Source organism: Rhizoctonia solani, chromosome 16, assembly GCF_016906535.1.
Source record: "Rhizoctonia solani chromosome 16, complete sequence".
NCBI classification, from domain to species: Eukaryota; Fungi; Basidiomycota; class Agaricomycetes; order Cantharellales; family Ceratobasidiaceae; genus Rhizoctonia; species Rhizoctonia solani.
The window spans coordinates 2849938-2876399 of NC_057385.1; the positions used below are offsets into that span (position 1 = coordinate 2849938).

General features: G+C 48.6%; 7 protein-coding genes across 7 annotated transcripts; 6 read left to right on the forward strand and 1 right to left on the reverse strand.

Annotated features, from left to right (window-relative positions):
- Positions 1 to 187: 187 nt before the first annotated feature.
- Positions 188 to 4968, forward strand: RhiXN_02185 (CCR4-Not complex component, Not1; the record flags this gene model as incomplete). Its single annotated transcript, XM_043322004.1, has 11 exons — positions 188 to 319; positions 378 to 458; positions 508 to 620; positions 672 to 822; positions 871 to 1205; positions 1255 to 1331; positions 1383 to 2145; positions 2214 to 2884; positions 2964 to 3126; positions 3158 to 3279; positions 3485 to 4968. The coding sequence occupies 11 exons, from the start codon at positions 188 to 190 to the stop codon at positions 4966 to 4968; spliced, it is 4092 nt and encodes a 1363-aa protein (XP_043187827.1).
- A 137-nt stretch (positions 4969 to 5105) lies between these two features.
- RhiXN_02186 (DNA topoisomerase 1) lies at positions 5106 to 8921 on the forward strand (the record flags this gene model as incomplete). Its single annotated transcript, XM_043322005.1, has 19 exons — positions 5106 to 5186; positions 5237 to 5422; positions 5469 to 5582; positions 5632 to 5646; positions 5702 to 5867; positions 5922 to 6174; positions 6223 to 6304; positions 6354 to 6379; positions 6439 to 6489; positions 6541 to 6761; positions 6812 to 7003; positions 7056 to 7234; positions 7289 to 7414; positions 7466 to 7787; positions 7854 to 8134; positions 8189 to 8419; positions 8472 to 8499; positions 8561 to 8646; positions 8709 to 8921. The coding sequence occupies 19 exons, from the start codon at positions 5106 to 5108 to the stop codon at positions 8919 to 8921; spliced, it is 2853 nt and encodes a 950-aa protein (XP_043187828.1).
- Positions 8922 to 9279: 358 nt separating this feature from the next.
- On the forward strand, positions 9280 to 12315 carry RhiXN_02187 (glycosyltransferase family 90 protein; the record flags this gene model as incomplete). The annotated part of the gene is made up of 13 exons (XM_043322006.1): positions 9280 to 9505; positions 9531 to 9597; positions 9647 to 9727; positions 9780 to 9822; positions 9878 to 10181; positions 10238 to 10978; positions 11045 to 11093; positions 11153 to 11197; positions 11264 to 11447; positions 11502 to 11529; positions 11823 to 11959; positions 12013 to 12096; positions 12169 to 12315. The coding sequence occupies 13 exons, from the start codon at positions 9280 to 9282 to the stop codon at positions 12313 to 12315; spliced, it is 2136 nt and encodes a 711-aa protein (XP_043187829.1).
- Positions 12316 to 12912: 597 nt separating this feature from the next.
- RhiXN_02188 (emopamil-binding family protein) lies at positions 12913 to 13818 on the forward strand (the record flags this gene model as incomplete). Its single annotated transcript, XM_043322007.1, has 6 exons — positions 12913 to 13053; positions 13105 to 13207; positions 13262 to 13445; positions 13503 to 13587; positions 13647 to 13660; positions 13725 to 13818. 6 exons carry the CDS (start codon positions 12913 to 12915, stop codon positions 13816 to 13818), a joined length of 621 nt encoding a protein of 206 aa, XP_043187830.1.
- A 222-nt stretch (positions 13819 to 14040) lies between these two features.
- RhiXN_02189 (uncharacterized protein) lies at positions 14041 to 14752 on the reverse strand (the record flags this gene model as incomplete). Its single annotated transcript, XM_043322008.1, has 5 exons — positions 14041 to 14053; positions 14107 to 14129; positions 14190 to 14325; positions 14386 to 14573; positions 14651 to 14752. 5 exons carry the CDS (start codon positions 14750 to 14752, stop codon positions 14041 to 14043), a joined length of 462 nt encoding a protein of 153 aa, XP_043187831.1.
- A 3496-nt stretch (positions 14753 to 18248) lies between these two features.
- Positions 18249 to 22430, forward strand: RhiXN_02190 (Fungal Zn(2)-Cys(6) binuclear cluster domain; the record flags this gene model as incomplete). The annotated part of the gene is made up of 17 exons (XM_043322009.1): positions 18249 to 18298; positions 18414 to 18512; positions 18565 to 19987; positions 20041 to 20084; positions 20141 to 20338; positions 20394 to 20480; positions 20535 to 20632; positions 20689 to 20801; positions 20852 to 21004; positions 21078 to 21329; positions 21388 to 21646; positions 21696 to 21714; positions 21774 to 21827; positions 21884 to 21927; positions 21980 to 22103; positions 22160 to 22266; positions 22318 to 22430. 17 exons carry the CDS (start codon positions 18249 to 18251, stop codon positions 22428 to 22430), a joined length of 3237 nt encoding a protein of 1078 aa, XP_043187832.1.
- A 708-nt stretch (positions 22431 to 23138) lies between these two features.
- On the forward strand, positions 23139 to 24273 carry RhiXN_02191 (glycoside hydrolase family 61 protein; the record flags this gene model as incomplete). Its single annotated transcript, XM_043322010.1, has 9 exons — positions 23139 to 23199; positions 23256 to 23338; positions 23397 to 23489; positions 23545 to 23716; positions 23767 to 23849; positions 23908 to 24055; positions 24105 to 24112; positions 24172 to 24198; positions 24256 to 24273. 9 exons carry the CDS (start codon positions 23139 to 23141, stop codon positions 24271 to 24273), a joined length of 693 nt encoding a protein of 230 aa, XP_043187833.1.
- Positions 24274 to 26462: the final 2189 nt, after the last annotated feature.

Here is a 26462-nt window from a genome sequence, read left to right on the forward strand (position 1 = left end):
CCTTGGGTGGTGGGGGCTGCGCACGGACCACTTGTAGACAGGATCCGCGGAAAGCTGTGTGCCCCTGATCATGACTTCCTGTTGCGGTCCTTGTTGTGCTCGACGTTCTCCTTGCATCTGCGTTGGTTGCATTTGTGCATAGTCTTACATCTAGTATCCAGCTGTATCGTTACCCGACAGATTTGCTATGTCTTCACGACTTCCTCGTTCGCCACATGTGCCCCACTCGAGTGCGAATGCTCACCCTATCACCGCGTCGCACGCCAAGTCCCATGTCTTGGCCGGCGTTCAGGACGCGTACTGGAGCGACGACGACGATGTATGTAGCAAATGCTATATGCTTTAAACTTGACCCATGTTCTCATTTTGTTTCTTAGGAGAATCTTGAGTGTCCACTCTGCCTGGAAGAAATGGACCTGTCAGATTTGCACTTCAAGCCATGCCCATGCGGTTATCAAGTGCGTCTACAACACACTTACTTGCTGCGGATATCTAACGGGTCATTAGATCTGCAACTTTTGCTGGCACCATATCAAAGAAAATCTCAACGGACGCTGCCCCGCATGCCGCCGGGAGTATACCGAACAACCCGCAGAGTTCAAATCGGTAACTGCGGAAGAGTATGTTCAAATATCTGTCTTATCGTTACGCCAGGCTCACATACAACACAGACAGAAGCGATTGAACGCCCAGAAGCGCAAGCGGGACAAGGAACGCAAGGAACTTGAGGCGCTTAATCGCCGTCACTTGGCCAATGTGCGAATCGTGCAGCGGAACCTAGTCTATGTTACCGGTCTAGGGTCTCGTTTCGCCAAAGAGGAAGTAAGTCACTTCACAATAGTGTAAAGCTATTGCTCAAATTGCTGCCAGTTGCTACCATCACTCCGGTCATCCGAGTACTTTGGCCAGTATGGAAAGGTCTCCAAGATACTTTTGGTCAAACGTGCGGCAACTCTAAACCGTCCAGCCGATGTAGGAGTTTACATTACGTATCATCGGCGTGAGGATGCTGCTCGCGCGATCACTGCTGTCGATGGTAGTCCATCACCTGGTGGCGGTGGAGAGGTTATGCGGGCTAGTTATGGGACCACCAAGTACTGCATTAATTTCCTCCGTGGTGTTCAGTGCACGAATAACTCTTGCTTGGATCTGCACGAATGGGGCGACGAACGCGATTGTTTCACCAAGGAGGATTTGGCCACATTGTGCGTTTATTTCTGGGACCCGAAGTTGGGAACTGACTCCTGTATACAGGAAGCATGCCATGAAGGATAGCGAGACACGTCAAGCGCCGCCGCCTGCGCCTCGCAAACGTGCTGAAGACTCCGAAGGTTGGTCATTTATTTCTGTAAATGAAAATCAGAATATCAATATATGTGCAGCTACGTCCGGCCCACCCATGGGGGCTGCGCTCCCTCGAGGCGCCTCTTGGGGGCAAAATAGAGGGGCTTTGCCACCCGCCCCAGCGATCCTCCCATCTTCGACCTCTTCTGCATTCCCCGCTATTACCGCGTCACTCGCTTCATCTGCACAGTCTACTCGGCAGCAAAGATCTGCCAAGGCGCGAGGTGCCGCGACGGAACGTCCTGCGACACCGAACCGAACTCGTCGTGGTGCAGAGAGAAATCGAGAACGAGGGGGGAAATCTACAGAAGTTGGAACCACGAGTACACCGGCAGCTACTGGAGGTCTGATTGCTTCACGCCCATCCACTCCTGGGTTGTCCAACCCACCCTCACGACCGTCAACAGCCTCGAAATCTCCACGTGATGCCTTCAAGTCGCCCACTCTGGCTGCTGCGCAACCAACCCCTCTTGCCAGCGTTCATGTACCAGCAGAAACTACAATCGAAGATACACCCTCTCCAGATGTCAAGGAGCAAGGAGTTACTATGCCCACACAATCATCACCCAAGCCCTCACCAGCTACCTCCGCGATGCCACCACCACCGCCTGGCCTATCTCTACCCCCACCACCGCCCGGTCTGACAACAATTCCTCAACATACTCCGACAACACAATCTGTATCTAGTCCACAGACTCCCCCCTCTAGCGCTGGTCCAAACCAATCTCAATATCAGATGTCCGGTGCTGCCAAGGCGTTGCTTGATGACGTGAGGGCACGAAGAGAGGCGGCTCCGCCAGCGTCTACCCAACAAAGTCCTTTCCCAGATTTTGACCGTACTCTCTCCAACCTCACCGGGGTGGTTTCAGTTTCAGTTTCAACATGGGCTCTAGCGGCTACAACCGCGGTGATATTGCCTCGGGTCCCTACGCGAGCACCGTTCAGGATGATATCCCTGGCCCCTTGCCTGGACATACTGTCCCTGGACTCTTCGATCCGTTCAGGAAGAATGACGCAAATTCTCTTCCTCCACCGCCCGGCCTCTCTGCTACTCGACCTGGTGGATATGAGCAAGCATATACCGGGGCATTCAATCCATTTGCTGACGGCCCGGGATCATCGAATCGAGCATCGTCTTACGATTCGGAGCGTGATGCCGCTGAGCGCACCAGTTCGAGGTTTGGTTTTGCTCGTCGCCAAGATTCCTCTGGGCCAACGTCTATCGGGTATGGTACTGCCATCACGTCGTCACCTATGCGTCTTCATGACCAACTGCCGCCTGAGGTGCCAATGTCTCCTCAAGTAGCATCCGCGCAGTGGCAGTACAGCCATAACCTGCCCGATTATGGTCACCAAGGAATGATGCCGATGAACATGCCGCCCAATCATCTACAGCAGCAGCAGCTTTATGCCCCACCTGGCCTTGGCCAACAGCACTACCCGAATGGAATGGAGTTGAATGCGGCCGGATTAAAGGAGCTGTTGAATATTGGAGGCAACCTGTCCGGTACGCGCATTGATGCACGCCGTTCCCAGACTGGTACTTATATTCCGCCTGTAATACCCTTGTATGGTACTGTGTATCGCTGACTTTCTATGCGATTAATTTCTCTTCTCAGACACGTTTGATTCCCGCTTTACCGTCCAACCATTTAGTGATCCTGCTATTATGTCCGTTGCCCCTCGGGAAATGTTCCCATCCGGTCCGAGTTTGCCGCAAACGACACGTATGTCACAGATTGGTCCAAACACTCCTGGTCAACCGCCAGTAGCTCCAACTGGGTACCAATCCCCCCCGGGCATTCACCCTCAGGCGGTATTCGCCGCCACCCGGCTTTATACCATCTGCCCGTCTACAACCAGCTCGCCAAGGGACTCAAAATGTCAGCCCGATAGCAACTGGTCCTATGGCCAACTCGCCTATGTTGACCAACGGTGAGTTTTTTCGTTTGTCTGGGACGTGGCTGTCGTATACCGAGCCCTCTCTGCTTCTCGCGCTTAAGGGCACACCGCACATGCAAACTAAGGCGATCTCTATGATGAGGAAGCGGCTCCTATTTCTTTGATGTGCGGATACCCCTTTTCACTTCTGTCCCCAACCCTTGGTGGCAATACTAACATCAATAATCCTTGTATACAGCATCTATTATTAAATCCGAACCTAATTCGCCAGCTCTTTCTGCTTCAGACTTCCCTGCTCTCCCTCCTCCCTCAACTGATACTCAAACCAAGCGTGAAACCAATCAGCCATTCCTTCAATCTCGTGTGACTGCCGCCGATGCCAAGGCAGCTTCCCTCGCAGCCAAGAAGACCTCTACAACAGTTACCAAGAAAGTTACCTCGAAACCTGCCCCCAAAATTATCACCAAGACTGCTATCGATGACATTTCTCAAGTTGTTTCTCCATCAAATTCTACACCTAATACTGCTGAGGCTCCCACTAAATTTACACCAACGATCACTGTCCCGGTTTCCAAAGACGCGGCCCCCGACCGCTCAGGTAAAAAGCCCAGCTCGCAGGCAACGTCAAAGGTTTCCACTCCCACATCCGATTCTCGTCCCACACCAACAGTGTCCAAGCCAAGCTCTGTTGAACGTAATCAGAGTAACGCAGGCTCCATTCGCGGGAAGTCCAACCCAGCTGTTTCTTCAAACACTACTAAGACTGTCCCGGTTCCTAAACCCTCTATATTGATCCCAAGTTCTGAACCGGTCGAACAGGTTCCCGTTTTATCTCGTAAACAGAAAAAGAACAAACCGGTGCCGCCCCGTCCTGTAGTCAAGGTTCCAAAAGACGAGCCCGCAAAAACCGAGTCCGTGACTCCATCTGCCCCCTCCTCTCCTGTATCGACACTGCTCCGTTTTGAGGATGGCTCTAGTCCGCCAACTCCGCTTACCGCTGAGCCAGCTATGCCACCCGAGCCCTCAATTGTCGGGATGCTCGTTGACCTTGCTGCCCAGTACGAAATAGAGCGGCTGGCATTCTTTGATAGTCAGAGTTACAACAATAAACTGGCAACGCCCTTGCGATATGGTCCGCTCGTTCAGGCATTGTCTACCTTATCTATAGGCGGCGGCTCGGCAGCCAAATCGATTACTCCCGGTACGATTGACACAGCCGTAACATCTTTCCAGCAACTACTTGAAACGCTCACTCAGACGATTTCGGACATGCTACGTACGCTCCCTCGTACAACTTGGGACGATACTTCTTCTTTTGACGGAGTTCTGAAAGATATGCTCAAGGCAGAGGAGTTTTTGGAAGAGAACACGGATGATTTGCCTAATTGGCGGGATGATGACGTTGCGGTCCTCACACAAGCACTCGAGAAGCGGGCCCGGTGGATGGAGATTCAACTTGTCAAACTAGAAGAGCTCCATCGGGACATCAACACGTCCGCTGTACGATCTGTGCTGGATCAAAACGACCGCGGTTGGGGACTTCGTGCACGAGAACCCAAAGGGGAATCCCTAGCGAGCTTTGAGCAACTCGGAACGGTTGAGGAGAATGGGGTTAGGCGAATGATGAATATCGCGGAGCTGGAGGAAGCACTTTTAGAGGCTAAGCAAAAGGAAGCCGTGGCAGAGACCGAGCTGAAGGAAGCAATGTTGACCGCATACTGAGTTATAAGTCTTCTGTAATGTCTAAAATAATTAAATTGAGATATATTGGTCAGCACCGATTTGGCACGTGACTTTTGGACGCGTTTGCAAGTATTGGATACACATTACTTGGAGCCCGCCACGATCTCGGGCCTAGGATGAAGGTACTTTGCGTGGCGGAGAAACCTTCCATCGCAAAATCGGTCGCTCAGATTCTATCAGGGGGTCATTTCACTAGTGTGAGCTACCAAATGGATTGATGAATAGTCATTCAGCTCATGATAAATAGAGACCCACCCAGTCGCCATACCACAAGAACTATGACTTCTATTATGCCAAGACGGGAGACAATTACACGATGACTGCGGTCTCTGGGCACTTAACGGAAAAAGATTTCGGATCTGCCCTTCGCAGCTGGAACTCCTGTGATCCTTTCCAACTATTCGATGCACCGATCGAGACAAGAGTTTCCAAAGTAAGTAATATCTCCCACTTTTATGAGTGGCGCTAAGGCACTTCAGGATGGAGAACGTATCGAGAGGAATCTCCTCAGCGAAGCACGGGGTGCCCAAATGTTGATGATTTGGACGGATTGCGATCGTGAAGGGGAGAATATTGGTGCCGAGGTCGAGGCGGTTTGTCTGCGATCGAATCCCGAATAAGAGTCAAGCGTGCTCGTTTCAGTGCTATTATTCCAGCGTACGTGCTCTCGGCGTTATTTCGTCGTCCAGCTTATTGACATTAAAGTAGACAGATTCATCATGCTGCTCAGAATCCGGTTGACCTTGACCGTGCACAGGCCGACGCAGTAGAAGCCCGCATTCTTCTGGACTTGCGTTATGGTGCTGCTTTTACTAGAATGCAGACCCTCACTTTACAACCTCGATTCCCGCAACTGCAAGAGGGATTGATATCCTACGGTGAGCTTGAAAACCAAATCCAATGGACCATAACTCAATGAACTAATCAAACAGGACCATGTCAATTTCCGACTCTGGGCTTTGTCGTATCCCGATACGAACAGGTACAGGCTTTTGTTCCAGAGCCTTTTTGGTACATCCATCTCTCCATCGTTTCACCGGACGCCGATGATGAAGAGGAGACTGCTTTTTCATGGCGAAGACACCACGTATTCGAGTTTGATGTTGCGTTGGCACTATATGAAGGTACTGTAGAGAATCCCACAGCACGGGTGACAAAGGTGACAAAGAAACCAACCAAGAAATGGTAAGCCATCAACTCGACTGTTTTTGTATCGCATTAAATGTGCTCTAGGAAACCTCTTCCGTTGACTACTGTTGAACTTCAAAAGGCCGCGTCTCGGCTCCTTCATATGACACCAAAAAAAGCATTGGATGTATGTTGCCACAATCCGATTGCCTGAAACATATCTAACTATGCGCCAGGTTGCGGAGAAATTATACAACGATGGGTTTTTATCGTATCCTCGCACAGAAACGGATCAGTTTGATCAGCATTCGATTTCGATAGTCTCATTGCTAAACAGACAGTGGATCCTGACTGGGGTGGGTTCGCCGCTGGGTGAGTGCAGGAATCTTGTTCGAAATTAGGCATATAATTGATGGAACCAAGACTACAAAACGGCGGATTTCAGCGTCCTCGTGACGGGAAAAAGAACGATAAGGCGCATCCTCCTATCCATCCTACCGCGCATGCCGGAAATCTGGTGGGCGAGGCCAAAAAAGTTTACGAGTATGTTGCTCGGCGATTCTTGGCTTGTTGTTCCAAGGACGCAGAAGGGTTCCAAACCACAGTCGATGTCGTAGTAAATGACGAAGAATTCAGTGCCACTGGTAAGGCAGAGTTTTTCATGATTGATGGCGATGTTGACATTCATTACTAGGGCTGATTGTTCTGGAGCGAAATTATCTTGAAGTATACAAATATGACAAATGGGTTGGAAAACACCTACCTGATTTCCAGGAGGGCCAGGAATTCATGCCGAGCGTTTGCGAGCTAAAGGACGGCGAAACTACTAGTCCCTCCTTATTGACAGAAGCCGATTTGGTTACTTTGATGGACAAGAATGGGATTGGTAGAGTTATCTTCAAATTAACTATGCAGCACTTATTGACGACCCATTATAGGAACTGATGCAACCATTGCTCAGCATATTCAAACCATTATTGATCGCCAATATGTGATCGCACGTCAGGAAGGCTCAACTAAATACCTCGTGCCCTCTACGCTAGGCATTGGCCTCATTGAAGGCTACAATAGGATAGGGTTTGATAAGTCGTTGAGTAAACCACTATTGAGACGTGAGGTATGCACCATTTGTTGTACATCAGCGCTTCATGATCTGACTTTCTCGCCATAGACCGAGCGTATGATGGTACAGGTCTGCGATCGCCAAACTACCAAAGCAGAGATGATGGCTCGGAGTATTGACCAATACAAGGAGGTTTTCATTCGCGCTAAACAACAATTCCATTTAGTTGTTGATGTATGTTCTTATACTTCCTTTCGAGCCCAGGATCTAAAAGTTATATTGTAGAGCGTCGGGCAACGTATCAATGGTGGCCCAATAGCTACCAATAATGATGCCATAGCCCCAAATGGAAGAGGTGGTAGGGGAGGCGCCGGGGGTCGAGGTGCAGGCGGAAGAGGTGGAGGAAGAGGAAGGGGAGGTGGCCAAGGTAATCCACGGCCTCCTGGCGAAAATCAGAATTCAGATTCCGATAGTGATGGTGATGATGATGGGGGTCGAGGTCGTGGTGGGAGCCGTGGACGACGCACCGCTACACGAGGGCGGGCTGCTGCATCGCCTGTTGCGAGGCGCGGTAGGGGCGGGAGGTCTACCGCCCAATCCGATGATGGTGAGTATTGGAAACGCATATATAGCTGTTGCCCAGCCCTAATACATTCCTTGCGATTCAACTTAGCACCTCAGCCGACACGTAGAACGGTGGGTACCACGCAACCAACAGGCGGCGAAACACGCCAAGGCGTTACCTGTCAATGTGGAGAGCCTGCTGGCGAACGAACAGTTACCAAGGAGGGGCCTAACAAAGGTCGTAAATTCTTCACTTGTGGGAAGGACCGAACCTGCGACTTTTTCGAGTGGTTTGATGGCCCTTCCAAGTCTAATGAAGATAGCTTCTCCAGGCCCGTGCAGAAATCTCGATCCACGATACCTGCTAAGCGTAAATCCACCGAACATATGGTAATTATACCATCTATGCTTAGAGTCTGAACCTAACCTACATGTGCCACCCAGCCACCTGATGACAGTCGACGTTGCAGCTGTAAGCTAACTGCTGTTCAGCGCACTGTGCTAAAGGATGGACCGAATAAAGGCCGATCATTCTGGGCATGCTCAAACTCGGAACAGGCGCGTTGTGGCTTCTTTGAATGGGATGATAACGGGGCGAGTGAGGCCGGCGGCAGTGGGTTCACCCCGACAACACACGCCCAGCCAAGAAACGAAGGCCAGGGTAGATGCTTCAAGGTGTGCAGCCCATATCAAAGATTAGACATCGGACTGATGAGTGGGATCATAGTGTGACCAACCAGGTCACTGGAGCAATGGTGAGGGATATTTGAACGCCCTGGTACCTTGTTCGAAGGCGTATACTCATATATTCTTCAGCGTGCCCGAATGGCAATGCCAATCCCCGAACCCAATTTAGAAACGAAGGAACCACGAGTAGCGACACATCAGGTGTTTGTTTCAAGGTCAGGAACTATGTAGAGTCGCTCGAGCCAAGTGATCCAATAGTGACTGATGGTGTAAACAGTGCAATGAACCGGGGCATTGGAGTAATGCCTGCCCTAACGGAGATGCTGGCAACTCAAGAGGGACATCAGGGGGGGTAGAGGACGGGGTAAGAGCAAAGGCTCAACTAGACCTCGGACGTCCTCACGGGGGGGACGAGGACGGGGACGAGGACGAACGAAGGGCGGATTTGGGGCTGCAGACGATTATTGACTATAACGCCATACTATATTAATTAATCAATACCACATTTTAGTCTCTAAGGGCACCATAAGAAGGGCGATTTGGTATGTCAACAGCGACAGCCTATTCTATTCTATTGTTCCCGGCATAGTAAGCGCATTTACTTACGGCTGGGTTGACTCACAAAAACAGCAATGGCGTCTGTTCCTGTCAACCTTATGAGGTGCCAAGGCACTGTGAAGCCGAGCGTAGGATATCTACGTTTGACGAACACACCGCCGTTAGGCACACATTTGAGAACCTGACTTCCTTATTCTCGGGTCCTGGCAGACTACTCACCATATAAGAGGTCAGTGAATGCAGCATAAGAGACATCATTCAGAGGACGCTATATCTCCAGTATCTTCGGCATGAAACAAAGGCGCTTTATCTTCCGTACAGTGTCTCATTATAGACGCTTTGTCTTGATTGCTGCCACTGTTTCTACGCTTAGCTTCCTCTGCCTCTCGCCCCTATTTTCAACCTCCACAGCCTGGCGCGTCGCTTTGCAACTTCTTCCACCAACACCAAACTCCTTGGGCCTTCGCCCCTCTCACAAGGCTGCATACGACCTTCCAGTACATGAGATCATTGAGGGTGGGCCGGCTGAAAGCTGCGATAGGTGGCAGACACCCAATCCACGGTCTTATCACGGATGCTGAGGCAAAACGGAATAACCTCGTTCAAAGGTAACTTAGAAATTTCCCCTATATTCCTTGTGCTCAGTCTATCGATTAGACAGAGTACTACGCTCTCTGCTGCAGTAAAAGAGTATCGACGCCGTTATGGACGCCAACCTCCTGCGGGGTTTGAACAGTGGTACGCCGCCATCCTGATTCGAGTTTAGGATGATCATAACATCTCGAACAAGGTATGAATTCGCTCGGAGCATCAACTTCAAACTCATAGATGAGGTAAGGAATGTTTCAGCTCAACTTATTCGTTTGCCATTACCTTCTGGCATTCTAGTTCGACCAGATCGACCGGGATATTACTCCCTTTCTCGCCCTTCCACCTCATATCATCCATAATCGAATTGAGCTTGCATCCAAAGATGACCATTCTTACCATTTGACTATCAAGGATGGTAACGCCACCATCGGTGGACCCCTCGGTCATTGGGACGTCGCCGTAGAGTTTGAAAAATTGATTCGACCTTTTGTTAAGAGTCTCCCAGACATGAAATTTTACGTTTCAGGGCATGATGGTGGCCCGACAATTCTACCAGAAGATATGCGTTTGGCAGTAAACAGGGTACTTAAGCAGGGAAAACGTATGTCTCATTATTGGCTTAACCCCCATCAATCACTCATCACTTGTATTTTCCAGGCCTTACCCAGGATGAAGTTACCCATCTTGAAGACTTAAAACGGAACCCACGGCGAGGAGTCGCGAACGCGTGCCTCGAGGACCCTGTTACATTCTATCCATCAGCCCTCCCAGAGCGAAACCCGCATACACATACCTTCATTTCCGATCATCGCCTGAGCATGTCATTTTGTGCCAACCCAACAATCCTCAATAACCCAGCGAAGCGGCACGGATACTTTGCTTACGATGTTCCTCACCAACGGTCCGCATTTCCCCTCCTTGTACAATCCCAGCCCGAGCCCGGCGGAGCTATTCTGCATCCAGCGCTTCAAAGCTATCTATCTGCGGAAGTATATCATAGTCGGTTTGGACCAATTGTGCCGTGGCGAAACCGTTCCGAGACAGTCTTTTGGCGCGGACGTACAACGGGCGAATGGTTTAGCCGAGCTCACGATTGGCGTTTCTCCCATCGTATTCGGATACATACATTAGCCACACCAGGTGGGAACCTTACCGATCCCAACGTGACTCCTGAGGTAGAAGTGCTGGTAGAAGATGAGATGGATGGAAACATTCATCTCAAAATGTACTCAAGGGATACCCTAAACGAAAAGTACATGGACGTGAGCTTGATTGGAGGTCCTGTGCAATGCGACAATTCAGAGAATGATCACACTTGTCAAGAGATGGATAGCTTGAAGTGGGGCAAGGAGACAGGGTGGGATGGTGGCTTGAGTAACAAGTATCTTCTCGACATTGGTGTGTTTCCGTTGGACTACACCGGGTATTCTACAGTTAAGCTTATATATGCGCCTTTTTTTTTAGACGGAAATGGCTGGTCGTCCCGTTTTCAGAGACTTATGACATCTGGAGCGTAGGTTATAGTGCGGTTTTAATAACTTGAGGTCTGCAAACTTATCGCGCTTTTATTAGTGTCGTATTCAAGATGTCGATTTTCCCAGAGTGGAACTCGGATTGGTGAGCATTTCTAAATTGCGATGTTTTAGGCTATCTCTTATGTGAATGACTATGAAAATCCATTAGGCTCATCCCGTACTATCACTATGTGCCTGTGCAGACCGATTATTCGGACCTCTATGATGCTCTTGCTTTCTTCATTGGTACTCCTGATGGACTACCAGGACATGACGACCTTGCCGAAAAGATTGGTGCTCAGGCCCACAGGTTCACGGTCGAACAGTGGCGACCAGAAGACATGCAGGTTTATGTAAGTCTCTAGGTTTCATGACACTTCGAGCCTCATTGTTAACATTTCTCGTAGATATATCGTTTGCTGCTCGAGTATGCTCGTATGGTATCAGAGGCAACCAGAATATGATTGTAGCTTAGATTTTTGGCAGAGCTTTCACCTGTAGCCTGCTTGTTGTCGTTTATCCAATAATATAGCGTGCCTTTTTTATGATTTAGGCTACTGTAGCCCCATTCGATCAAGAGTTTTGATAGTACTGCCACCCAACCCAATTCGCAATAACAAAGAGCAAACCAGCGGGCACAATAAGAAAAGGTAGGTATTTATAATGAATATCCGCTGCAACCATTGAGTGTAGCCTGGACTGCTCAAATTATGTCAATTCGTATATAGAAAAGACGCGAAAGGCGTACTGGAAGGAACTCGAAATAGGCCAACGTCGGGCTGAGGAGCGACGTGTAGATACCAAACAGAAGAACAACAAGCGAAAGCATGACCAGACCGTATCCCCTTTGAATGAGGACGTCTCCGTCTGTGCGGCTATTTAGTTTGGATGCCATGATGTCTACAAGGAGAACTCTAGCAGTGGTTAATTCTGTTGTCAAGAGGCCCACGTGAGCCACTACGGCGAGTACCACGCCCAATTTCACTACGACGTCGACCCCAGGTGCGCTTGCGGGGAACGGGAAGAGATCATCATCCATTTAACTACGTCCTGTCCCGCTACGGCGGGACACAGGGGATTCTTCGCGAGTTTTCTACCAATCTATCTGATCCTTCACTGTTTGGCTCCTACGCAGGCTTAGAGGCAGTCGCGAAGTTCATTGCCAAGACGGGCATAGGAAGAAGACCAGGAGGCCCGCCGGCAACCGCTCAATCTATGTAGTATATACGCCATCACGGCCTCTGACTGAGCGAGGCCTTAAGCCACCTGTACGTCGCCCGTCGACAGCTTCATTTCTCTGACCGTGCTACCGTTTCTGCGTGTTTATTCCCCCCCCCCCCCGTTTCATTGCCTTCTTTCTCTCTGTAGCTTCTCACGGTTCGGTTCTTGATTTGTGAGCGGTTCGCCTTGTTCGCATGTAGCTCCCGTATTGCTTATATATGGACGTGTATTAAAAAAAAAAAAAAAAGAGGCACACGTGATGGACATTTTTTTTATTCATATTTAAAGAGCTACATGCGCCACGTGATGGACAGAGAGATCGTATTTCTGGGACTATGAATAGTGAAAACGATACCACCGCGCTGCTGAGCGACAGTCTCAAGTTGCATTCGTACTGCAACAGACCTACTATCATCATACAGCGGACAAACAAAAAAGTTTGTTGTGTTTGCTTTGGTGCTCGGCCTTGTCCATGTTCTGGCCGTAAAGCGGGACCCGAATTGGTCAGGGTCTATGACACCACTCTTGAACTCGAACCGAGTTGAAAACCACCAAGCAGACTGACATCGTTGTCTCAAGTTCATCCATAAACCTGCCATGTCCGAGCCTCTATTTACGGCAGTTTCGTTTTACTCCCTAGCAGGTGTTGTAGGAATTCTTGGGACTGCATATGGGGCATCAAATAGTTTGCTGAGGAAAAACGCGTCCTTTGGGGAGCGTGCCGCTTTTGTTTGGTTGGTACGTCGAACATCTGCTCACATTATTCAACGCTCAAGCATCTATATTTAGGCATTTGATGCACTCATTCATTTCATCTTCGAAGGGTCATTTTTGTACTATTCGACTTTTGGACGAACTGTGAATAATGGCATAGGAATGTTCGCTACTATGTGTAAGTGGTCAGTTTGATAGTTATTGAGTGCTCAAGTAGGCTCACCATGTCCAGGGCGTGAATATGCACGGGCGGATTTTAGATGGGGAACGGCAGATGAAACAGTCGTGTCACTTGAGCTGTTGACCGTGTTTGGCGCCGGCCCGCTGTGTTGTTACATTCTGTATCAGCTTATAAACAACGACCCAAGGAGACATTATTGGATTATTGTGCTCTGTACAGCTGAATTGTATGGCGGGTAAGTATGGTCTGAATCATCAAATAAACCCTCCCAAAACTTATACGCATGTCACAGTTGGATGACCTTCTGTCCCGAATGGCTAACAGGGTCCAAGAACCTCCGGACCGACAACTTCTTGTACTTCTGGGTATATCTCATGGTCGGTGCTATTTTGGTTGCCTATAAATCATTGACTCACCAATGCTCGATAACCTCTAGTTAATGAATTTACTGTAAGTTTATTTGCCCGTTCCAATATTATCACAGTGCCTATTCTAACTCGATTTTCACCGATAGCTGGGTCTTTATCCCTCTATGGCTTATGGTAGACTCCTATGGTGTTATCACCTCCGCAGTGAGGAATCATGTCAAGGGAGCGAAAGCTAGTTGAGGTGTTCTGTGTCAAAGCATGTAGCTGCTAACCCAAGCGCTTCAAAATAGTCCTTAGTTATCACGATGCGGTCTTTTCTTCTGAGTATTTTGTAGCGAATATATACGTTAACGCTATTCAACGAGAGGGCTAGTAAAACTATTTTCAGATCATTTTTCCGTGGGTATTTGACATATATGCGCCAAGGGCCCCAACAATCTAGGGCCCAACTTATTTTTCGAATCAGTAGTAAGTGCTATGGATTAAAGTGAGTGAACGGCCTGGTTTCAACGAACGAGAAAAACTTACACATCCCAGTGGCTACCTTCGTCCTGTAAGTACCGAGATACCATAAGCTCGAGCTTGGTCTGAAGAATTGAATTATCACGTACGCAATAAATGTTTCCTGCTGCCGATTTCCACTGAGGATATCCATCGCCTCGATTCCCAATCTTAGTGAATGAGTTCTTGACATAAGCGTCAATCCCAGATGCGTGACGAATATCGACTTTGTATCCGTTCGCGTGGCTGAATTTCGTGAAGTTTCTCAGTTGAAATACCCGGGAATAAATTGCATGGTAAAACTACCTGTAGGTTCCGCTTGCATGACCAGTCTCGGTCCCACCAGTTATGGTTATAGCACAACCGCAGGCATTTTTGAGAGTGATCACATTATCTACAGTGCCACTCAGAATCCCGTCGTATGACGTACACGTGGGGTTGGATTTGGTCGTGCATCCGCCAGAGGAGGACGCATATATGCCAGCAGACTGAAGCTATTAATTTGTAATTGACGTGTATAGTAATTAATTAGTTGCGAACGGTAAAACGGACGATCTATGAGATTCGGTACCTTAGCTTGTGCTGCAGCTTGCGTCATAGGAGTGCCGGAACGCTGAACTACAGAGGCGGTGACAACAGATGCAGTGACTGCCAAGATAGCGACGAACTTCATGGCGAGGAGAACGAATGGATGGATGGGATGGATATGAGTGGATTCCTGGCTTACAGAGGACGGCGGCGGCGGTATTTAAGGTATCTCGACGCCGTGCATACCACGGCGCAAGAAGTTGGGGCGAGTCGGGTATCAGTTCTCGGACGTGCCTTTGACGTGAGCACATGCGTACGCTGTATTGGAGCGTCTTCGTAGCAAATTATGAGGTTGGCTGAGCACCAATTCATGTCCTAACCGAAGCCCATGTGGTAGACCCAAGCATCGATCATCCTGCGCATGCTTCGTAGGCCACTATAGCAAAAGTCCGAACATTTCCTTTTGGGGACACATGATATTCGAACGTTTATCGTCCAGTAACCTAGCCAGTGCGCCCTTCGTGTATACCAATCGAAGAAAGAGCCCCAAGACATACCGCCTGTAGCTGAAATATCTCTTACAGCTTTTTGTAGCACGTAGGTTGTTCTGCGAGCGTTCTCTGTGCATTTAAGAGGTAAATATCACCTGATTGGCGAGTGATATGACATAATACATCCCATGATCAGAGAACAACGATGTTAGAGTATGAGCAGAGGCAATTCGGCATTGATTTAAATCAGTTGACCCTTGCACGGCTATCGGCCCTTAGTTGTTCCTAGACCACAAGTCTTACTATCGAATTTCCGCCGCCCCAAGTGTCTAATTTGTACATAGAGCAACATAGGTACTTATTTAAAGTCAATGCATATTCAGCCCGACCACAGTCATAGTCAGCGCTGAGAGTAAGATAAATCTATTGCACGAGATACATACCTATCAATATTAGGAGAATGTCTTACTGAGCCCAGTCGCGCATGCGTATTGGGTGTCATTATATATGCGTATTGATATACTTACTTACTAGCTACGTTTTACTTGGTATTATTATAATTAATTTGCAGATAGCTATTCAAGACCATGTATCATTCTTGTTGTTTGAGCGATACAAAATCCAGTAGCGTGGCAATTCAAATCACACAAATCCAAGGATATATAGTACATCACTCGGTTGGATCATTGTAGACAAATTAGCGCGGGGTGGAAGGTAAAAACGCATTGCTCACGCGTCCCAACTGGCCTGCTCGCTCTATTGCAAGACAGAAGTCTGACCCAGTCCGGTTTCGTCTATTGATGCACCACACAAGTATCGCCCACAGGCAATCCCCACGAGAGTCCCCATCGGAACGGCGCCGGGCGTGTTAAACTTGGCTATAATGAAGCCATGAAGCCATTTGTTTAGGCGAAGATAACCTTGCATCGATTTCATGGCTGATAGAATCACATGCTTGGAGTTGCATTTCCATGAACAAATAAATTTATGGAAATATGGCTTACCTGAGCCTTCCGGAGTATGGTCAAGCTCGGTTCTACCCGTAATAGTCATAGAGCAACGGTATATTCCTTCTAGCTGGATTGCGCCGTTGGCTTTATCACTCACTATTCCCCGATAAGGAGCACGTTAATTTTAGAATTCGTTTTTTGGTACATCCGCTGGTAGAAGGCGCGTTCATCCGTCCCAATTGCTACGATTTGATATCGGCATTTAGGGCTTATGGATGCCAAGAGCTATCAAAATAGGCTGCTGAGTTGGTGGTTTGTTCTTATCCACGTACCACTTCAGGGTCAATGAACTGTGATGCAGAGTGTTTTCGGGTTAGTTCAAAGTACCTTTGACAGTGCGAGCACGAGTGGTGCCATGCTACGTGTGAGCCTTGACCAACGAGGGCTCTCTGCTTAGACACTAACCTCATTTTTAGTTATGACGTAATGCCTGTAGGATGTAGACAACAATGAATCAAGAACCATAGCCAAAGGATAACGTAGTTGACCAGAGAAAGCAGATGCGTTGGTGACAATCCAGAGTTGAAATCTTGCAGCTCTATGGCAGCTTAACACATGATCTATAAACGGTCTATCGACGTTCGGCACCAAGCAATTAGTTACGATATATCCACCTCACCATCGCAACCTGTTGTCAAACGAACTAGGCCATTTACCAAAGGTGACATAGCGAAACTCGCACAAGATTCGACCTATCGCATCGTCGTTTCTCTGATAGCTATATATATGCGTAACGTATCGTGACCATGAGCTGTTCTCGAACATATTATTTGATTCAGATGAGTCGGGCTGAGTCAGTACAACAAAACCCCAGGCTCATAGTAAAACTCCAGAGCGATGCACATCCAAACCACTCCAGGAACAGATCAATCAATACAATTCGCGGTTACGATGACCATCGTTGCGAAGTTTATTTGCTTGTCCCGCGTTTGCCGGAGCCATTAATCTCAGTAGCCACGTTACATGTGTCCTATCATTAACTGCGATTGATTGTTGGTAGCAAGCAACGTTTCAAAACTATCCATGCCAATGCTCGATTAATGCCATGTGGATATAGGCTGCAAGTTCAATCCCTTCGAGCCCACGCGCGTAAATCATGGATTATGCGAGGGTAAAACCAATATACCGCTTGCAAATCTCAGTGGTAGCCCTCTCCCTCCTCCTTGAAGGGCTCAAATATGTATACTCATGTTATTAATACACACAAGGCGTACCGCTTATACACTACTGCCGGTGAAGTGGTGGCGTCGGTTCGACGATCTTCTTTGAACTTAGGCTTGATGAATGTGTCAAGAGCTATATCCAGTTGGTACCCCTTCTGGTGGCTGAAAAATCACATGGTCAAAATCGATCCTTAAATCAATGAAAATTTGCCCACCTGTGTTTCCCGGGTGGATGATCGACCTCGGTTTCACCTGTAATAGTAATAGGATACCGATAATGCTGCTTCGGATCGATTATATAGGTAATTGTATTGTTCGGTGTGCTCTTTCAAGGAGTGCGTCTTGGGAATTAACTCTGTGACGTATTCGCCAACAGATAACCAGTGTATAAATCCCAGCGGCTTCGAATCCAACCGAGCATTGCTAATATAACATATGTTCATTCAGTATAAATGAGGCCTTGACTTGCAATTGGGGTTGCTCCTGAATTATGTGGCTATTAGCTAGCTGATCGGCTGACATGGCGGGTTCATAAAATAACATATTTGGGGAGGCGTCTGAAAAACTCGTGTTGCATGAGCTAGAACCTAATGACCAACACCGGTTAATATCGGTATACGGGACTTGTGAAGCTTTGGCATAATAAAAATAGGTCGCTGCGCCCCATAGTCGTAAAGTCGTTTATCTTTTGTAAACTGCCTTGAGACGGACAAACTACGCGCAGTGTTCATTGAATGCGCGGGGAAGTATGTATTGAGGCGTTAGCGCGGGGTGACCACATGGGTAGACCCGAGCGTCGATCAGTAGAGTCCCCCAGCTTCGGGCGATCAAGATTTGGAAACATTACGTGTGCAGACTTTTCCAATATGGACTGTGGCGCTTGTTCTAGGAAGCAACAAAGTATTGCTGGAATCGCGGGTAGGTATAATATTAAGCTTCCCATCTCGACCCCTCTCAGCACGTCCGTTTCTGCCACGATGAGCGAGAATATTGAGGCAGTACTTCAGAGCGAATCATTGCAACCAAAGTCAGAGGCGGGTGCCAGCCGCTCACGCGTCTATATTGCATGTACACTATGGCAAGTCATTCATCACATCTGGGGGATCAATCATGCTTCTTGCTGTGTGCTCATGTACCTATAGTCGCCAGAGAAAGATCAAATGCGGTGGAGAACAGCCGGTCTGTCGAAACTGTGCCCGTATTGAGGTTTCTTGTCATTATGATGCGGAGCCCAAGCGCCGGTAAGCCTCATTCAGACCGTCCACGTACTAGTGGGATCTCATCCGGCTCCAGAGGTCCGGACAAAAAGCCCGGGACACGCACTCGCACGCGAAAAAACACTGGTGGAGGATCTGTCGCAGCTTCATCTCGAACTGCAAGCCTACTAATCGACCCACCATTGGTCCCCTCTCAAGTCGGTCCTGAGCGCACCAAGAAGCGCACAAAGCTTCCATTCGTTCCATCTTCCGATCCTTTGCCATCTTACGCTGCACCCCATCCAACATCTTTACTCCATTCCGACAAGTCCGACACTACCGGCTCTATTCCTAAGATATCGCCGCCAACCCTTCCTGGCGAGCTTGGTCCTCATGTTGCAGGGAACGTTGCTCGTGTTCGTGTCGGCCCTAATCCCACCCTGGACTCGAACCGTACTCCATGTGCATCCAATCAACTCTCCGATCTCCTTGCCTCCAACTCGATTCCCAGCGCTCACAATACCTTGGACGCAGTTTCTGGCTCGAGTGCCTGGGATCACTCCATACGTCAAGGTAACTCTGGGTACGCCTATGGTGACGATGCGTACACCTATCCCAGTGGCCTTGTTGTATCTGAGGAACCGTTGATGTCCTCTGACGCCACTCATTCAACCCTTGACACTCGGCTTGTTCAGAGCTCCGAGCCGCAGCCTCACTATGTGCTAGCAAATATCTCGACCACGCACCCAACTTCAGGTACCGACCCTGGTACTATCTCGTTGAACACTACGGATGTTATCGGTGTTCCGCCTTCACTATCAGTGAATTACCCCACGCCTCCCTCTCCAACATTTTCCAGACTCCACCATGCTCATGATCCTCACTTTCGTCCTCCTCAGGATGTTTTCGCTGGTCTTACCTACCCGCGTGATGGCATAGCCATACCTACTCTGGGGCGTGGCACCAGATTGAACTCTGTTAGTCAAACAGAGCCACCGAACCCTGACGTTGATGAAAGAAATGATGCAATTCGAGCATCAGGTCACTTCCATACTCGTGATGAATATGAGAAAGCCGGACAGATGGTTACTCTGGTCTCTGGTGACGGAATGCGATTTCCGCATCTACGCCACTCCAGCGTCTCCGATAGCTCGCACGGGTACGAATCCTCCAGTGAATTGGGCTATAGTGCCTCGACCGAGAGCGTATGCAGCGATCATTCCAACTCCACCCGAATTAGCTCGAGGTATCGACAAGACAGTGTTAGCAACGTTACTACTCCCGTTTCGCACTACGGATACCAAGATAGCGCTGGATACTCTTCACATACCGAATCGTTATACAGTCCATCCGGGTACACTTCACAAAACGACGGTTACACATCTGATGCCCAAACGCCGGCGGAAGTTACGGTGCTCCCACCGCCTGCGAACCCGGGTCTACTTGACTTTTGGCACGACGGAACAAATTATTTCTCCCAACATGCAAACTCTGTCGGCGGCTCTGGGCACACATCCATTGTAAGCTCACCCAGATCTCATGAGGCGGTCTTCTCACTAACAATTCAATACAGCCTGGCTCTATCAGCAACCCTGAAACAGGCTCTACTTATCATGAGTATGATGATCCAATTATCATCCCAACAGTAAAACTGACAACTCTACTCCAACTAGGTCCACGACTACTGAGGACGAAGACCGAGGTCAAGTAGTTGTACACCATAACGTCGGGAATGATTTGGCCCGTAACTTTTACAGCACCGATAGATATGTCTATGGGGCAAGTTGGGTATCAGAACCTTCTGTTGCGTTTGCACGGAAGACTTGGTGGGATAACTTGCTCGAAACCTACGCGCCAACGAGGACCGAAGCGTAAGTTCCGTCAAGTCCGGTCAAAAATGCGTAATTAATTCGGGACGCTATTCAGGGCCCTTCAAATCACATCCGATCTCAAGTATCTGTTCAAGACGAGCAATTATTGGTTGTCTTTCTTGAACATCAATCTATTCATGACGTGAGTAGGCCTTTAGGTTGTTAACCATGATGTTAAACCAGTGCATTTATTCAGAAACTACAATCACAAGGAGAGACGCGAGAACATCCAGCCAGCACTGATCCTTGCTGCCCTTGCGTATAGCACATTTACTCAGTCTTCGGAAATCGAACGTTAGTCAATCTTATTCCGGTACTTTACTATTGCTGATATATTAAAACCGCTGCAGGTGGGCAGGCAGGCCGCGCCAAGGCTATGGAGCTGCGTGCCCAAGCTCAATCGGCACTGGATGCTAGTTTGAACTCGCAAAGATTGGACCCTACCCTGGCACAGGCAGCATGGGTAAGTCATCTTGGTAATCTCGATGACCGGTGCTCAAACCATGATGCCAGTTGCTCGCACTGTTCGAGGTGTCGGCTCATCCAGAACACTCGACTGAGCGGTCTCGGTCTGCTCTTATGTTCCTTGACGGGATTATTCGACTCCTTGGACTAACCATGTTAGATGCGATGGACCCACAGACCGCTGTATTTTCGGCAGACAGAGTGCCCATGCTCCCCTTATCTCAAACGACGAGACGCTTCTACTTCTGCCGGGAAACTCATAGGTGCTCCTCAGGCCCCTTCAACTGGTACCGCTACTTGTGCATGCCGTGCTTTGTCAATCATGAATACAACGACCCATGGCCAGCTCACTCCGTTCTGGGTATCATCTGCCGGGTGGAATCCCAACTGGAATGAAGCCGAGATTCGTCGAGAAGAAAGCCGAAGACTAGTCTGGAGTGCTTTGACGCTTGCTGCTGGATTCACAGCGCACGATGCGGCGTTTGCCAAGGATCCGACCGAGTTGCACATTATCGACGCGGCGAATGTGAGTTTCATCATCGGCCCACCCAACGCATATGCTGACGAACATGGCTCGGGATCAGTATGCCCTATGCTTCCCAGCAGAGGTTATGATCCGACAGTCACCGAGCCTTGTGCATTCGCCTCAAGAATCTGTTTGGGCGTTGTATGGTCGCGCAATGCTGCTTTGGAATAGCTGTCTAATGCTACGAAAGAAGTCGGCTCAGATGACAGACGCACAGCGTGCAGAATTCGCTGTGAACGTTTGGTTGGAAACTAATACTATTGAGGAAGCCTTGAACAGGCATACATGCTCGTTCGAGCAGAATTCATTGTTCCAAGGTAATTTCACCTATTTCCTGTGAGTAAGCCCAGGCTGATATTCTCACAGGTCGAGAATACTTGTTCAAGTAAGTGGAAAGTTTGGTTCGGCAGTACTTTAAGCCTGATCGAAGGGTCTTGATAACAGTACTCGCATGTTTATCTCTTGGGAGTTCCGTCGGTATATACCTTCCCCGGACACGTGAGTACTTAATTGGGCACATGACTTCGGCAGTTGCTGAAATCGGTTGGGTTTAGTGAGGTACACCAACAGTTTCACAGACGAAAAGCCGAGGAATGGCGTAGGTCAAGTTCTCTGATTGCCGTGAACCTTGACTAATGCAAACTTTCAAGTTCGACATCAAGCCGAGGTCGCAAAACGACTTATGCAAGGATTACACACTGTAACCGGATTGGCGAGTAACGTCCTCGGAAAGAGGCCATACTTTGTCTGGTGGTTTATGAGTCAGGTCTCTCGGTGAGTGATACCTCGGTATTTCTAATCTAGCGACGGTTGTGCTAACCCCAATGCAGGTGCCTTTCTCTCTGGCAGTGCGACCAGTCCCTGTTCATTGCTTTGGAGGTAGCTCGCGCATTCCTTCCACCCATTGACTACCTCACGTGTCTGTGGCCTTGCCAAAGTGAGTTGTCTCGATGCGCAGCCAAGTTTGTATCAATTAAACCGCTTTTAGTCCAGCGCGTGCGATACAACCAAATCCGTCAACGATTGCACAATGAATGCGTCAAGTACGGATTAGAACCGCCTCCACCCCCTCAACTCGTCATCCCAACGGCTATACTCTAAAGGACTCTTTTTAAACATCTGACTTCCAGAAGCATGTCTACCTGCATATTTATAATCTGGCTTTCCTTTCATCTATAATCCCACTAGGCATTTTCTGGATTCGCGCAATTTCCCTCGGGCTTTGTATTAGCTCAATGAATTAAAATATAAAAGCCGGTATTTTTGCATCCCAAAAGACTGTAGAGGATGGGAATTATCACACGGTCATACTACGCTTCATAGGCTTCCAGTCGATTTGTTGACATTGAACCAGGGTCACGCTATACGTCGTTATCCACTATAGGAAATAATCGACAAGTTCCAGACTCAGGTTCAATCAACCAACGACTATCGGCGATATCTTGGAGGTCAACCGGAAGTTTGCGAGCTAATGGTTGCCGAGCCGCGATCAGCCGCCAAAGATCCGACATGTCCTGCATGCTTACATGTAGTCAAAGAGAGCTTCCCTACTTGTCGCCTGTGTGGTCGCAACTTTTCGATTGTTCTTAACTCTTTCGAAGATCTACCTTCCACATTGTTGTGGGCATCGAGGCACATCTAGCAGCGACATTTTTGCGCTTGATGGCTCCATGGAGATAAGTGACTGGGTGAATAGTAAGGATTCGCAATTTTTGCTCTGTCTGGCCTGATCTGCAAGCTTTGTTTGAAGTATAAAACAGAGAGACTGGCCTCGGTGGTAAACCAACTCTTCAAGCTCATCAACTAGCAATGAAGTTGTTTGCTGGCCTCGCTTTGCTCGCTGCTACTGCGACTCAGGTTGCTGCACACTGTAAGTCTATTATTTCTGTTGACCATGAAGGCTCATCGAAACGCCAACTGAAACAGATCGTTTTACTTCATTGCTCGTCAATGGTGCCAATACCGGTACATATGTCAACGTTCGCCAGAACACGAACTACAACTCGCCTGTAGGTTTTTTCCTTTCTTTGTATAGGATATGTGTCGCTTAACCGTACCTTGTGCCAGGTAACCGATGTGTCTTCTACGGACTTTACATGCAATGCTGGAGGACGTTCGGCAGGTTCGACTTCTACTGCTACAGTCCCGGCCGGGTCCACGGTTAGTGTTGATGAGCTCTGGGTTGGATTGCCTTCATTAATCTGCTGAAATGAAGATTGGCTTCGCCTTGGACCAAGCTATCTACCATGCGGGTGTCATCAACGTGTACATGGCAAAGGCCCCAAATACAGCAGCCAGCTTTGATGGGTCCGGAAACGTCTGGTTCAAAGTCTACCAGCTCTCCGCCGTCACCAACGGTGGCAGCACTATCACATTCCCAGCGGACAGTGAGTTATGACCCCTGTGTGCGATAAACACTTACCCGAATTATGATCAGACCTAACCCAGGTAACATTCAAGATTCCGAGCACACTCCCGGCTGGCGAATACCTAGTCCGCATCGAGCACATTGCTCTGCACGTAAGCCAACTCGTTTCTATACTATATGCGTGGACAGGAATCCTTATCCACCAAATAGGCCTCGAGCTCTTACCCAGGAGCACAATTCTACATTTCTTGCGCACAAGTCAAAGTTACTGGCGGAGGATCTCGTACTCCCAGCCCACTTGTCGCGTTCCCAGGCTATTACAGCGGCCAGGAGCCAGGAATCAAAATCAACATTTATTGTAAGTCGATAGAATATTCAAATGTGATTTATACTTATTCCTTTTCTAGACCCTATCGTCAGTACAATTCTAATCTGGGTATATGCACATTGCTTATCTCTGTTTGTATTAATTAGCCGACCACTTACATCCAGCCCGGACCGGTAAGCCATGCCTAGCACATTCAGCACAAGGCGCAGGTAACTAACTTCAGATTACAGGCCGTCTGGAGCGGTTAAAGATCGGAAATTGCCCTTCGCTTGTAGTTACTCCGAATATATCAATTGTGCATTTTATCAAACAGAACGTCAAACGCATACATGCGTTTGGTGAGAGTTCATATACTGCACTCAGTTCAGCGAGTTTTTTTGGCCTCCAGACAATCAGCCAAAATTCATACAAACTGATAATAAATTAGCGATTTCGCTTAAATTTAAATCATCTGGCCCTTATTAAAAGTATAAATTGAGATGGTCTACGGAAAACATGCGTGTGCATGTCCGTTCCTGTTTCTGATGAACTAGGAGCATCTAGGAGTTGTGGTGGGACGAGACACAGAATTGCTGGGGTTAGTTGCGCCGCAACCGTTAAGAACCCCTAGTGCGGTATCGTCAACCGCATCGTTGTAGGCCGCCCCACAATTAGGATCACTAAATTGTTGGTGAGCAGATGTTTGAGATAAAAGTGATAAAAAAAGTTACCTTGCACCTCCGGATGCGTTGTTAAACCACGAGCATATATCGTGGCTGAAGCAGTCTTGTGTCCTATCCAAACCACATGTTGAGATATTTCTAGCTGTTTTTACTGTTTTCCATGCTCACCAAGCGTTACCAACGGCCGCACCTTTACATCCCGCACCACATCTACCATTGCAGCTATAGCTGAACAGTGAAATAGAGTGCTCAACAGTGTCGAATAGTACTGAAGATGCCAAGATACTCACTCTCCTCCGTTCACACTATTGGTGCCAAAGTTGGACCCGACCACTCCGGTCCAAGTACACGTCTTCCCGGCACTATTGGTCCACCTGGCAGTTGCAGTAGCGCCTGGCTTCAGGCATGTAATTGCTGCGAAGCTGGGGGAGATGGATAAAATGACAAGAGAGAGCGGGATAAAAAGCAAGCCTATCATCGTACCACAACAGGAAACTAATTAACCCAGGAATGCATACTCGGCAGCCTACTTATACCATGTTGGTTGGTCCCTGACCATTATTATTATTCTTGCCAACCAGTCGGCTTGCGTTAGAGCACGCCATCACGAGTCTCCCATATGACCGTGCATATGATCACAATCCTTCTAGCACGTGAGTAAATCAACTCACGTAATATTTTTTGAAATCCATACTCGGCGAACAAGGCTCACTATCACGAAACTAAGTAGAGGCGATATAAAAGGAGAAATAGAGTATAAAGAAGAGAAGGTACGCAAAAAGTAACCGTGAGGTAGCAAGACACAGACATAGACTTAGTAGAGGCGTTATAAGGGCGTAGAAGTGCTGGACGGGCGGAATGCTCGAGAGGGTGGGTGGACTGTGAGCGGGGATGGGCAGTTGCTGTTCTGGATGCCGCCGGACTTCCCATCGAAGCTGGCGCCCCACACCGAGTTGAGTATCACTCGGTATGGATTGCTTGGCGTACCAAAGTAACGGGTTGTGCTCCGGAGCGGATGGCATATATGCTATCTGCTACAGCCATTCTTCCATTCGTCCAAGGTCTGCGGTCTCTTTGGATGGCCGGATAACATATGTCAGGTAGCACAGGTCCGTATATCGATGTATCAGCTGATCGATAATACATGCATTTGCTAAATCCAAGCCAAGTCAAAGCATCAAATACAGAGTCGTCTGATCGGCCCCATGTGTACAGTATATCGCCTGACTGTGGGGGTTGTACAACCAAGCACAGTTATTGAAACCCAGGGAGTTGTACTGTCAGAAAGCGACTGATCTCTTATTCTGGATACCCTACAACTCACTTAGCTACGACGCCAGACAAGGTGATTAGTTCCAGCGAGTAATCTGATTATAGTAAGTGGCACAGCCTACGTTCTTGTATTATTAGCCGGGCAAAACCTCCAAAAGACGCGTCCGGATCCGGGTCGTCCATCAGTCCGATCAATGCAGAGGTATCGTGGGGTGCTCATGGCTTATACTTATGCTCCGATGCGAGCTAACGAGCCAAAGATAGTTGATAAATTGTCAATTAATAAGGAGTAAATACAGAGTAGTGGTATAGTCAGGGGCCAGGCGAGGATGGGGGGTCCGGCGCGGAGGGCTGGATGGGCCTGGAGCGCCAAGGCACGAGCCTGGCTCGCGGGTCGGGTGGCCATCCCCGACGGAGCAAGGTGGGTGGGTGGGGGGAGGATGGACCAATGTATACACAATAAGTGATGACGGGAATAAAGGGAATTACGGTGTTGAGAAAGG